The sequence below is a fragment of the Rattus norvegicus genome, chromosome 8 (assembly GCF_036323735.1).
Source record: "Rattus norvegicus strain BN/NHsdMcwi chromosome 8, GRCr8, whole genome shotgun sequence".
In the NCBI taxonomy this organism is placed as follows: domain Eukaryota; kingdom Metazoa; phylum Chordata; class Mammalia; order Rodentia; family Muridae; genus Rattus; species Rattus norvegicus.
Genome location: NC_086026.1, coordinates 76,285,859 through 76,297,061, shown reverse-complemented (window position 1 = coordinate 76,297,061; position 11,203 = coordinate 76,285,859). Strand labels below are relative to the sequence as shown.

Here is an 11,203-nt window from a genome sequence, read left to right as displayed (position 1 = left end):
TTTTATATGTTCAAATTAATGAAGATATTATATTAATAAAAGTAACTTTAAGCACACTTGGTGTTAATAATTAGATAGGGGAGTTAGGCATTGGAGGATAGAAAATAAACCTTGCTGTCCTAGAAGTGCTGCATGTGGGCTCTGCTCTTCTATGTACTAGGTTCATCCAGTTCAAATTAAACTTCATTTAAAAGCAAAGCCATTCGTAAATGATTCAAGACCAAACACACTATCCCTAACACCTAGGACAGTGAAAATTGAATCAAGGTCTCTTAAAGAACAATAATTAGTTTCCCACTCATTGGGCTAAAGGATCTTTATTATTTGTTTTAAAGAGTAAAGTCAGTTTATTTCTAACAACTGACCTCTTCTGGAGAAAAGGGAAGACAAGAACTAAGAAGATGAAGATTCTACTGGTGGATCTTTCATTTTCTCTGGTTTGTGATGACCAGGGACCTCTTCATCTATCATAACCCTTCATAGCACTACCTATCTGTGACGGGAAAGGCTGGGGATGGGAAGAATTCTATGTGTTTTTACACGAATTCTGGCATTTTTCTAGGTATCAGGTTTTGTAAGAATATATATATTCACCAAGAAATACAGCTTCCACCTCTATATTCTTTCTCCATCAGCAGGTAATCCAGGTGTAAAGCTAAGCCTAGGAACAGCGGGGCACAAAGTGATTGACAAAATTCCACTAGCAGGGACAAACTCTATGCCTAAACGGCTGGTGCTCCACTTAGCCGCTCACTCTGATTACACTTATGGCACCTCGGAGCCCCACCCACTACACAGCCTGGTCTCCAGAACTCCGGCTGGCTCAGACTGGAGTAGAGCGGCACTCTGAGCTCGCACTGCATGCTGGCTCTGACGGGTCTTGGAGAAACTCGAAGCCCCGCCTCCTAGGCTCAGACCTCGCACCGATTTAACTGGGAGTGGGACACCTCCAGGCTCCGCCTTTCGGCCTCCGTTTCCTGTTCTGACTGGATCTGTGTATCCGAAGCCACGCCCCTCATCCTCGAAGGCTCCGCCTCCCGAGCGCCGTTTGGCCTTCGGCTTTAGAGCATCTCCAGGCCCCGCCTCCTGAGTGCCCCTTCTTCCTCAGCTCTGACCGCAGCGGAGTTTCGCAACCCAGCCCCGCCCCGTACCCGGGCACCCGCTGCCCACTGGGCACTGCAGGGCCCTCGGGGACTGGCTTCCGCGGGCGTCATGACGGCTGCGGTGTTCTTTGGTTGCGCCTTCATCGCCTTCGGGCCCGCGCTCTCCCTTTACGTCTTCACCATCGCCACTGATCCTTTGCGAGTCATCTTCCTCATCGCCGGGTGAGGTTAAGCCGAGTCCCGGACACCGCGGGTTCCCTCCCTCTCCTGGATTCCCACGAGCCCGGGATCCCCATCTCCCAGCGGCTCCAGCTTGTGGGATCGTCCAAGGGCTAAGAGAACCCGAGGCTCTTCTGTTCCTGGGAGGGTCTGAGAAGAGCAGGCCCGTAGGCTACGCGGGCGCCCCTTGGCTTCTGTGGGCTAAGTGTGGGAACTAGTAGATGCATTTGTGTATGGACCCTTTGTCTTTCCGTAGGAATCTCTCATTTCACCCAGTGCTCAGCGGCAGCGAAGAGTCGTTCTAGCTCTCTGCCGTTGAAGTCACCTGGGGATCAGATACCTATTCCCTGGCCCCCACCTCCACATCAATCCTCGGACTCAGAATGTCTGTGCAGGCTACTCAGTCTCAGGTTTTCTTTGTAGACACCCTGGGTATTGACTGGGGTGCAGTCCAGGATGAAAGCCCAAATAATACAAATATTCTGACCAGGCATGTCCTCCCGGGAGCTTGGTAAATATCAAACTCTGCCGGTGAATGCTTATCTTGGTCTCTTTGCACCTGCCAGAAGTTTGCAACTTCTGAACTTCCCACTATATTAATGCAGGCTTTAGGTATTTGTTTTCTTTCAGAAAAAGACACTGAGACTTGATGCCCCAGAGTGTGGGGAAGCCTGGTGGGGTGGGTGTTGTAGGGACAGGGGAGATGACATCCTCTTGGAGACAGGGTCGGGGTGGGTATGGGATGGGGAGCAATGGGGGTTAGGGGAGCAGATCAGGAGGGGGATGAAGCCTGGACTGTAAAAAAGGATTAAAAATAAAAATAAATAAATTTTAAAAAGCAGTATCTAACCAGTAAATGTATATTTTCTGGAGATTTTAAAGGATATGAGATTTGCAACCGACACTGGCTGTATATTTCTATAGCACACAGAGGTAAAGCATCTCTTAGGAAAAGTAGAAAAACCAAGCTCCTTTTAGTCAGCCCTTGGCAGATAGTATCCTAGTGTCACACATCAGGGTCACTGAATCGCTCTTGTTAAGCACACCTGACATTCCTCTTGGAAGGACTATTTGTCTCACTAGGAGAAAAAGTTCAGGCCCAAAACACCACTTTATGAGAATTGTTTACTAAAAATAATTTGTAACTCAAGCAGGTTTTGATTTAAAGTCATTATTAAGCCTGTGCATTGCTAACTTGTGATCTTCTTTTTTTCTTATGCATTCCAGTGCCTTCTTCTGGTTGGTGTCTCTGCTGCTTTCGTCTGTTTTCTGGTTCCTAGTGAGAGTCATCACTGACAACAGAGATGGACCAGTACAGAATTACCTGCTCATCTTTGGAGTGTTGCTCTCTGTCTGTATCCAAGAGCTGTTCAGGCTTGCATATTATAGGCTGTTAAAGTAAGTTAAGTGTTTGCTTTATATTCCCAGTTAAACTTGAATAATTTGTTGATTGCTACATTTTTAGTCTGAAAATACCAAGTGTTGAAACTTACAATCTGGTTTGCCTGCCTGCTCTCCCCCTCCTCCTTCTCTTTCCCTCCTCCGTCCTCCCAAACGTGTTTCTTGAGAACTTTCCCAGTGACAGACACTTGGTAGAAACTGAGGCACAAAGGTGATTAAGAGACAGAAACTCTGCCTGGTGGAGCTTATAATGGGAGGAAACAGGCAAGAAATGAGTGAACAGAAAAAATTTGTTATTGAGGAAAAATAACCCAGGGAAATAATTACTGGAACAATAAAGAGCTTTCTTCCCATTGGAACTCCATGTTTCCCTCCTACCGCCTCAAGGAAATTATTCTTATGGAGATTACACCTTGCATTATTTTGACTAGTACTGGGAAACAGAGGCTCATTTAAAATATAGTTTCAAGTCTGCAAATACATTTAAAAAAGCCTGAGTCATGAGCTTTTATTTTTGGGGTTAGGATGTAAGTGAATATATTTGATTTTATTTCTTATGCCATACTTTATTTATGCATCTATTTACTTGCCTAAAACACAACTGTCATTGCTTAATATTTATCCTCTGTAACTGCTGTGTTGTCTAAAACTGCTATATGACACCTGAAATATATGGATTTTTTAAAAAAACTTGGATTGAAAATTTTGCAACCTAATTCAGTTTTTATATAATAGCGATACAATAACTATTTTAGGAAAATACAGAAAAGTAAAAATCTAAGATAATCACTGCTACAGAGTGTATGTTTCTTTGTTTCTTTTACTACACCCATCCCTAGCACACCAGAGTCTTTGTGAGAGCTAGGGGAGAGCTCTACTACTGACCTATACACTCTACCCTACAAAGGGGTTTTTGTATAAAGAAGAGTCTCTCTGTTTTTTAAAATTTTGTAAAATGGTGTATTTAGGGGCTGGAGATGTAGCCTTGGGTTCCTAGCTACATAGTGATTTTGAAACCAGCCTAATTACATAAACCATCTCAAAAAACCAAAATAAAAAAAGAAACCAAAAGAATAAAAAGCCCAAATATCTTAAATATATAATTTCAAGAGTTGAGAACACTTCTTCATGTCATGTTACAGAGTTCCTGAGGAAATGTTATGATACTGACAGTTTGCTGTTAACACTAGGAAGTGAGAATGCACAAAACAGTTTCTGTGTTCCCAATGAACAGAATCGATGACAGGCTGTGTGGGATTCTCCTTCTCACTGCTAAAACTCTCTTGTTATATTTGTTACCAGATTCTAAGAACAAAACTTAAAGGTTCCAAGTTTTAAACCTTGTAAAACTACTTATAAATCACTTTCTTATCTATCTATCTATCTATCTATCTATCTATCTATCTATCTATCTATCTATCTATCTGTCACTGGCCTGGAACTTGATATCAAACTCAAATTTAGAGATCTATCTGCCAGTGCTTCTGAAATGCTGGGATTAAAGGCTGAACTATCACAACTGGCTCATTTACTCATTTTCAAGCATATATACATACATACATACATACATACATACATACATACATACATATATATATATAGAGAGAGAGAGACAGAGGCAGAGACACAGAGAGACAGAGAGAGACACAGAGACAGAAAGAGGCAGAGAGACAGAGAGAGATTGAAAATATATTCAATATTCATATATATATATGGGAGATTATCAAGAGATTTGTATATAAAATAAATACAAAATTTTAGTTATTTTGTTATTGTTTGCTTTATTTTATTTTGAAACATAATCTCACATATCCCTAAATGGCCTTCAACTCAGTATGTAGCTGAGAATAACCTTGAATTTCAGGCCTTCTTGCTTCCACCTCACAAGTGTTAGGATTTCAGTCACTTGCCACATGCCTGGGAACTTAATTCCTGATTGTAGGAAAGATGTGACCCAGATATTTGTGTGGCTGTCTTCACATTTCTCTGGAGTGGCAACCACTAAACTGTCCAATTTTTCCCAATAAAACAAATCTAGAGGAATGCTGTTAGTTTATGTTTATATAGTTTAATCATTAAATTTGGGAGGATTCTGTGCTTCTGAATGGGCAACACTGAAATAGCTATTTTTATAGTTCTTCTCACCTGCTTTTGTTTCAGCAAAAACTGATTCCAAAGTACTTTAATAAGCACACTTTACAGTAAATATAATTTAAATATCCCTTCAGCTGGCTTTTAAATGGCTGCAGAAGTTTTGGGTAACAGGTTTTAGTAACAGAGACAGTAATATAACGAACCACACCTAGCATTCCTAATGTCTTCAGAGTGATGGTTGGGGACATAGGCAGACTTTTGGTAGGTTTGTGACCTGACAGTAACAGAAGTGTAGGTATGATCACTCTGGATTGATTTCTTTTATCCTATTCTGACAACAGCATTTTATCATATAGCATATTATAAAAAATGAAACTGCTTACGATCCTGAATCCTAATTCGGAATATGAAACAAAAATATAAAATATTTTAAAATCAGAAGACTGTATGATTAAGTACCAGCATGAAAATTTAACCATTCAGTGTATCAGCTACCTGCTTTAAGGGGGCAGCCTATAGGTGTCACACTGGGAAAATATGTGCTTGGTATGTGTAAGACATGGGTTCAGTTCCTGAGTCAAAAGAAAAAAGAATGCTACTAGAAGGGTGAAATTATAGATTGGACCAGAAAAGAAACACCTCCCGTCACATAATTGTCAAAACACCAAACTCACAAAATAAAGAAAGAATATTAAAAGCAGTAAGGGAAAAAGGTCAAGTAACATATAAAGGCAGACCTATCAGAATCACACCAGACTTTTCACCAGAAACTAGGAAGGCCAGAAGATCCTGAACAGATGTCATACAGACCCTAAGAGAACACAAATGCCAGCCCAGGTTACTGTATCCTGCAAAACTCTCAATTAACATAGATGGAGAAACCAAGATATTCCATGACAAAACCAAATTTGCACAATATCTTTCTACAAATCCAGCACTACAAAGGATAATAAAGGGTAAAGCCCAACATAAGGAGGCAAGCTATACCCTAGAAGAAGCAAGAAACTAATCGTCTTGGCAACAAAACAAAGAGAATGAAAGCACACAAACATAACCTCACATCCAAATATGAATATAACAGGAAGCAATAATCACTATTCCTTAATATCTCTCAACATCAATGGCCTCAACTCCCCAATAAAAAGACATAGATTAACAAACTGGATACGCAATGAGGACCCTGCATTCTGCTGCCTACAGGAAACACGCCTCAGAGACAAAGACAGACACTACCTCAGAGTGAAAGGCTGGAAAACAACTTTCCAAGCAAATGGTCAGAAGAAGCAAGCTGGAGTAGCCATTCTAATATTAAATAAAATCAATTTTCAATTAAAAGTCATAAAAAAAGATAAGGAAGGACACTTCATATTCATCAAAGGAAAAATCCACCAAGATGAACTCTCAATCCTCATCTTCGGTTGGTTTATATACAAGTGTGCAATTTCTAGGCTTGAAAGTAAAATGATGCTATCTGGTGCTGGATAGAGGAGCCTTATTTTTTATTATGGCAGCTTGCTATTTTTGTAACATGGTGATTTGGTTGAACACAATAAAGTACAGTAGTAACTGATCTCCCCCTCTTCCTGGATGAGTGAGGAGATGATTAAATGTTGATGTCAGCATCCATGAGCATATTCAGATGAGCTTCTGCTTCTGTTGAAAAGGATGCTGTGTTTGATTGTGGTCCGAAGCTTTGAAGCACTACTTGGCATCTCCTTCCTTGGAGGTCTCACTGTTTAAACATAACAGATTTGATAGCTTGTTGGTAAGGTGAGGTCCAGCTTGTCTCCACTAGGTCATCTTCATGTGAATCCGGTGGTTATACGGTTTTGTTCTAGGGATATTTCATTTTTTTAATAACGGTTTTAGCTGACATTCATGGAGAGAATGAATCCTTAGAACTGTGCCACTAGTGAAAGGAAATCCTGTCTAGAGTATGTTTCTTTACAAAGCTGTGTCACACCATCCTTTGGGTCCTCTGCTGGAAAAGTAGAATCAAGTCTCAAATAATGCCTTTTAAATTGTATCCTCTAGTATTATAGATGTAGGACAGTACTGTATCATACCTCTGTGGATGTAAAATAGCTTGTACCTGCTTTATGATACGTAGTAGTGACCGTGCTTTATCAGAGCTGTTTTTAATGATGTTGCTCAGAATGTTTTCTTTCCAGATGATGATTGAGAAGCTAATTTAAAAAAAAAATGGTGCCAGGTACCACAAGAGTAACAGAACTGTGCTGTTTTCTCGGGTTTTGTTTTTTTACTTTTTTTTTTTTTTAATGGCGTATGCTGGATGTCTCTACAGTTTTGTTCAGATGACTGCAGAACCTGGAAAAGCTGTTGCTGCTGTTGATGCATAACACTGCTATTATTGGTCTTTTTATATAAATATAAATATATATATACAGATATATAATTTGAATTTTTTGAAACTTTACCTGTGCTGTCAACTTTGGAAAAAAGTATCCCCGTTTACTGTGTTGAGTTGGCACTGTACAGAAATTAACAGCCATATTGGTCTAGAAATGTTGAACTTAAGTTTTTTCCATTTGTACAGGGGTAACACACTGTATTAAATATGTAAGGTCTTATATACGTGGGTTTGATTACAAAAACTAATAAAGTATTCTCTAAATTAAAAAAAAAGAAATCAATGAAAAAAAATATTTTTGTAGGTTTAAATATTTTTTCATTTTTATTTATACTGTGGCATATATAGTAGATCTCAGAACTCTGAGAAACAATATATTAACTTTTTCAACAACTAGTTTAGCAATTCAGCCAACACACATTGATATTAAAGTGCACATGTTAAATATGTATAATGAATAATGAGAAAATATTGGAATAATTATTGTTAAACTATTTAGACAAATTATCTGTATATTTATATCATGTTTCAATATTTTAATTCTGTTCAAAGTTTTCCCATAGAAACTGCTATTTACATTGTATGTTCTTTTTTTCTTTTTTACTACCTATAAATCACTTTATTTTTTTTATCTTTATTAAAAAAAAAAAAAGGAAAGACAAACCAAACAGACACGAACATAAGAAAGATATTTATAGGAAAGAGATGGGGTAGAAAGGGGCAGCAGGGAGATGAGACAAGATGCTTGCGTCAGAATATTTGGTGTATTATGTGTATGTGTGAAATTGTCAGAAAACAAATTTAATGAATAAAAACAAACGGGGTTGTGAAACCCCACCTAGAATCGTGTTGCAGAGAGATGGGAAAGGGAAGACAAACTGCTCCTGTTGGCATGCCGTAGATGCTCCTGGAATGTTGAGTACATGAATAAAAACAAAACAAGAGAAAAAAAATAAAAAAAAAGAAGGGTGAGATTAATTTTGGATTTTCAGTGTGAAAGAGGGGAAGAGGAATGAGAGTAAGTATAGCCACAGAGGAAAATATAACAGAATGCCAATACAGTGGAGACAGAGACCTAAGACTTTGGGAAGTACAAAATTCAGAGAGGTAGATCCCTCAGGGTAATGAAATAAACATTCATTGGGCTCAGAAATTAGATCACTGATTTTATTCATATTAAACTCAAACCCTCTTGGCTTGCTGCTATTATTTTTAATTTTTCCTTTTATGGAAACATCAGCTAGATGGAGTTGGCGGAAATCTCACTTAAGTTCATTTTTTGAAAATGTGCTCAATCTGGGTGTGGTGGCACTTGCTTTTAATCCCAGCCTTTGGGAGGCAGAAGAAGGCAGACCTTATTGAATTTGAGATCAGTCTGGTCTCCATATTTAGTTATGGGACATCCAGGTCTAAGTAGAGAGACCCTGTCTCAAACAAAACAAACAACAGTAACAAAAGAGTATTGGGTCTGACTTAAATGGACTCTGGATTGAGAGTATAGCCTGATCTGAAGCCACATTAATATCTAGTTTTGAAGGGTCTTGTGACCTCCTTTCTATACTGCTTTTTTAAAAAGTAAAAACAGCAAAAAATATGTGTTTTTTTTCTTTTAGAAAAGCCAATGAGGGTTTGAAAAGCATAAACCCTGAGGAGACAGCACCCTCGATGCGACTGTTGGCCTATGGTAAGTTAGACCCTGTGGTGTCATGATGAAAAATAATAAACGTGTTGGAGAGATGGCTCAGCAGTTAAGAGCACCTACTGCTCTTGCAGAGGACCTGAGTTCAGTTCCCAGCACCCACCCAGTGGCTCACAACCACCTCTAAGTCTATCTCTAAGGGATACAACACCTGCAGAGCCTGCACATGGTACACAAAAACTCATGCAGGCACCAGTGTGCATGTCTACACATACACACACACACACACACACACACACACACACACACACACACACACACACGTAAGTATAGGTATGTAGCAGAGACACACACTCCCTCACTCACTGGATCTAGGCCTCTAGGTAGAGTTAGCCCAGTCTGTGTGCAGTCAGTTACTCCCTCACAGTTTGGCTATAATAAACCAAAGCCAGGCCTTCAGCACACAGTCCTCTTCTTCCTCTCTAGTCCCTTCTGTGCCTCTCCCCTGCTCATTATCTTCTCATGCTGTTCTGCACTTCCCTTACTCCTACTTTCTCACGCAGCCTCCCAGAGCTGACTGATGCTTCAGCAACAGCAGGTGGTGTTTCCTTCCCTTCTTCCTTCCAGTCCAAAGAACCAAATCCTCCTCACCCTTCCAGCAGCACCCTTCCTTTCTTCTGCTGTGGTAGCTAAGCCATGCCTTACACATGCTGAGTGTCCCCTGCAGTGAAGTAGGATTCCCCATGTCCCTGAAAATGAGATTTGAACTGAACTCATAACAGGAAAAGGGTTTACCGGTGTTTTTCTTCCTCTTTAGTTTCTGGCTTGGGCTTTGGAATCATGAGTGGAGTGTTTTCCTTTGTGAACACCCTGTCTAATGCCTTGGGGCCAGGCACAGTGGGCATTCATGGTGATTCTCCTCAGTTCTTCCTTAATTCAGGTATGTGTCATAGCTGTGCCCGTGCAGGGTTCTGCTCTAAAGGATCATTTACATTGGCTTCAGAATTCAACTGAATGATAATTTCTGTTAAACCGTTTTTAAAAAAAGATTTATTTTTTATTTATCTATTTATTTAATGTATATGAGTACTGCACTCAGACACACCAGAAGAGGGCACCACATCCCATTGCAGATGGTTGAGAGCCACCAGGTAGTTGCTGGGAATTGAACTCAGGACCTCTGGAAGAATAGCCAGTGCTTTTAAATGCTGAGCCATTTCTCCAGCCCTGTGTTAAGCCTTTTAAAGGTAAGATATTCTTAGGCACTCTAAGCGAAGGACCTATAAGTGGGGACAGGGGTTTGACTGGAATGCTTTAAGAATATTACAAGAGCTTATCGTGCATAAGAATTTATATATATGTGTGTGTGTGTGTGTGTGTGTGTGTGTGTGTGTGTGTGTGTGTGTGTAAAACATTAGCAGCTAACTTTTATGAGCTACCTTTTCTTTGCTTTGAGATTTTATATTATTTTTATTATAAGCCTGTAAGCCCCTGTTTTTCTTCTTGTTCAGTGCTAGGGACTCAGTATAAGACCCAAGCCCTAAATTCTAATCTTTGATTTATCTATAGCTTATTGCTATTTACAGGTAGGCAGTATGATATGATCTTTCAATTTAGAATGAAAAATAGTAAACAAATTGGTGCATTAAAAATGACCAACTCTTTTCACATTACTTTTCATTCTCTAGCTGCTACAAATTATAGTACAATGACAAGTTTGTTTTATAATCAGAATATTATTTTATGTTTAGATCAATAGCAGTTTTATCATTGAAATAAGGGAACTCATATACCCATTTTTTATTCAATTAAATCAACGTTCACCCCCAGGCTAAAGGTCATTAGGAAACTTACCATCTTTAGGGAAATATGACCAAAAAATAAAGAGGTTCAGTAGCCTTTAATAGAATAAAAAGGTTATATAGAGAAATGACCAATTTTTAAAAGCTGCAGTAGCTTAGAGCCATCTGTCTGCCATGCTGTCCCTGAGCCTGGTGACAGTCCTCCACCATTCTGTTTCCTTGATAGTTCCAATCTCAGCCTCTCCTGTGGACATCAGTGCTGTCAGCCTCTCAAGTGAATCCATTCTCCGTGCAGCCAGCAAGTTAATCTTCCCCGTTTGAAAGGTCTTGACTTTCTGAGGCCTACAGCATCCAGTTCAGACCCTGAGACTCCTGCTCGGACTTAAGGGAAAGTGTGTTAATAGGTCATGCTTAATGTTGCTTCCAACAGAGCAGCCTACCTTTGTAAATATTTCTAAACTGGGATATTTATGACATATAATTTAAGTGATAATCATGTCAAGTTTGTATAAAAGAATCAAATGTCGTTTTAATGGCTAATGTCTGTTAGAATCTAATAGAAATTAATAAGACA

General features: G+C 39.5%; 1 protein-coding gene across 4 annotated transcripts; it reads left to right on the top strand.

The window, feature by feature from the left end:
• The first annotated feature begins 291 nt into the window (after nucleotides 1–291).
• Aph1bl1 (aph-1 homolog B, gamma secretase subunit like 1) lies at nucleotides 292–11,200 on the top strand. Of its 4 annotated transcripts, XR_010054425.1 has the most exons (6): nucleotides 1,354–1,833; nucleotides 2,550–2,720; nucleotides 8,802–8,872; nucleotides 9,645–9,767; nucleotides 9,915–10,074; nucleotides 10,856–11,200. XR_010054425.1 is itself a non-coding variant. In XM_063266419.1 (5 exons), exons 1-5 carry the CDS (start codon nucleotides 1,213–1,215, stop codon nucleotides 10,948–10,950), a joined length of 573 nt encoding a protein of 190 aa, XP_063122489.1. In that variant the 5' UTR covers nucleotides 292–1,212; the 3' UTR covers nucleotides 10,951–11,200. The 4 variants fall into 4 exon arrangements, 3 of the variants coding, with proteins under 3 accessions (XP_063122489.1, XP_063122488.1, XP_063122490.1); XM_063266419.1 differs by lacking the exons at nucleotides 1,354–1,833; nucleotides 9,915–10,074 and adding an exon at nucleotides 292–1,325; XM_063266418.1 differs by lacking the exon at nucleotides 9,915–10,074 and having other exon boundaries at nucleotides 1,353–1,833.
• The last annotated feature ends 3 nt before the right edge of the window (nucleotides 11,201–11,203 follow it).

Bases quoted from the DNA above. Each gene is read 5' to 3' on its own strand.
- Aph1bl1 (XM_063266418.1), top strand. From the start codon at position 1,706: ATGTCTGTGCAGGCTACTCAGTCTCAGGTTTTCTTTGTAGACACCCTG. The intron at 1,834-2,549 runs GTAAATATCAAA...TATGCATTCCAG, and splicing joins CATGTCCTCCCGGGAGCTTG to TGCCTTCTTCTGGTTGGTGT. The intron at 2,721-8,801 runs GTAAGTTAAGTG...TTTTTCTTTTAG, and splicing joins GCATATTATAGGCTGTTAAA to AAAAGCCAATGAGGGTTTGA.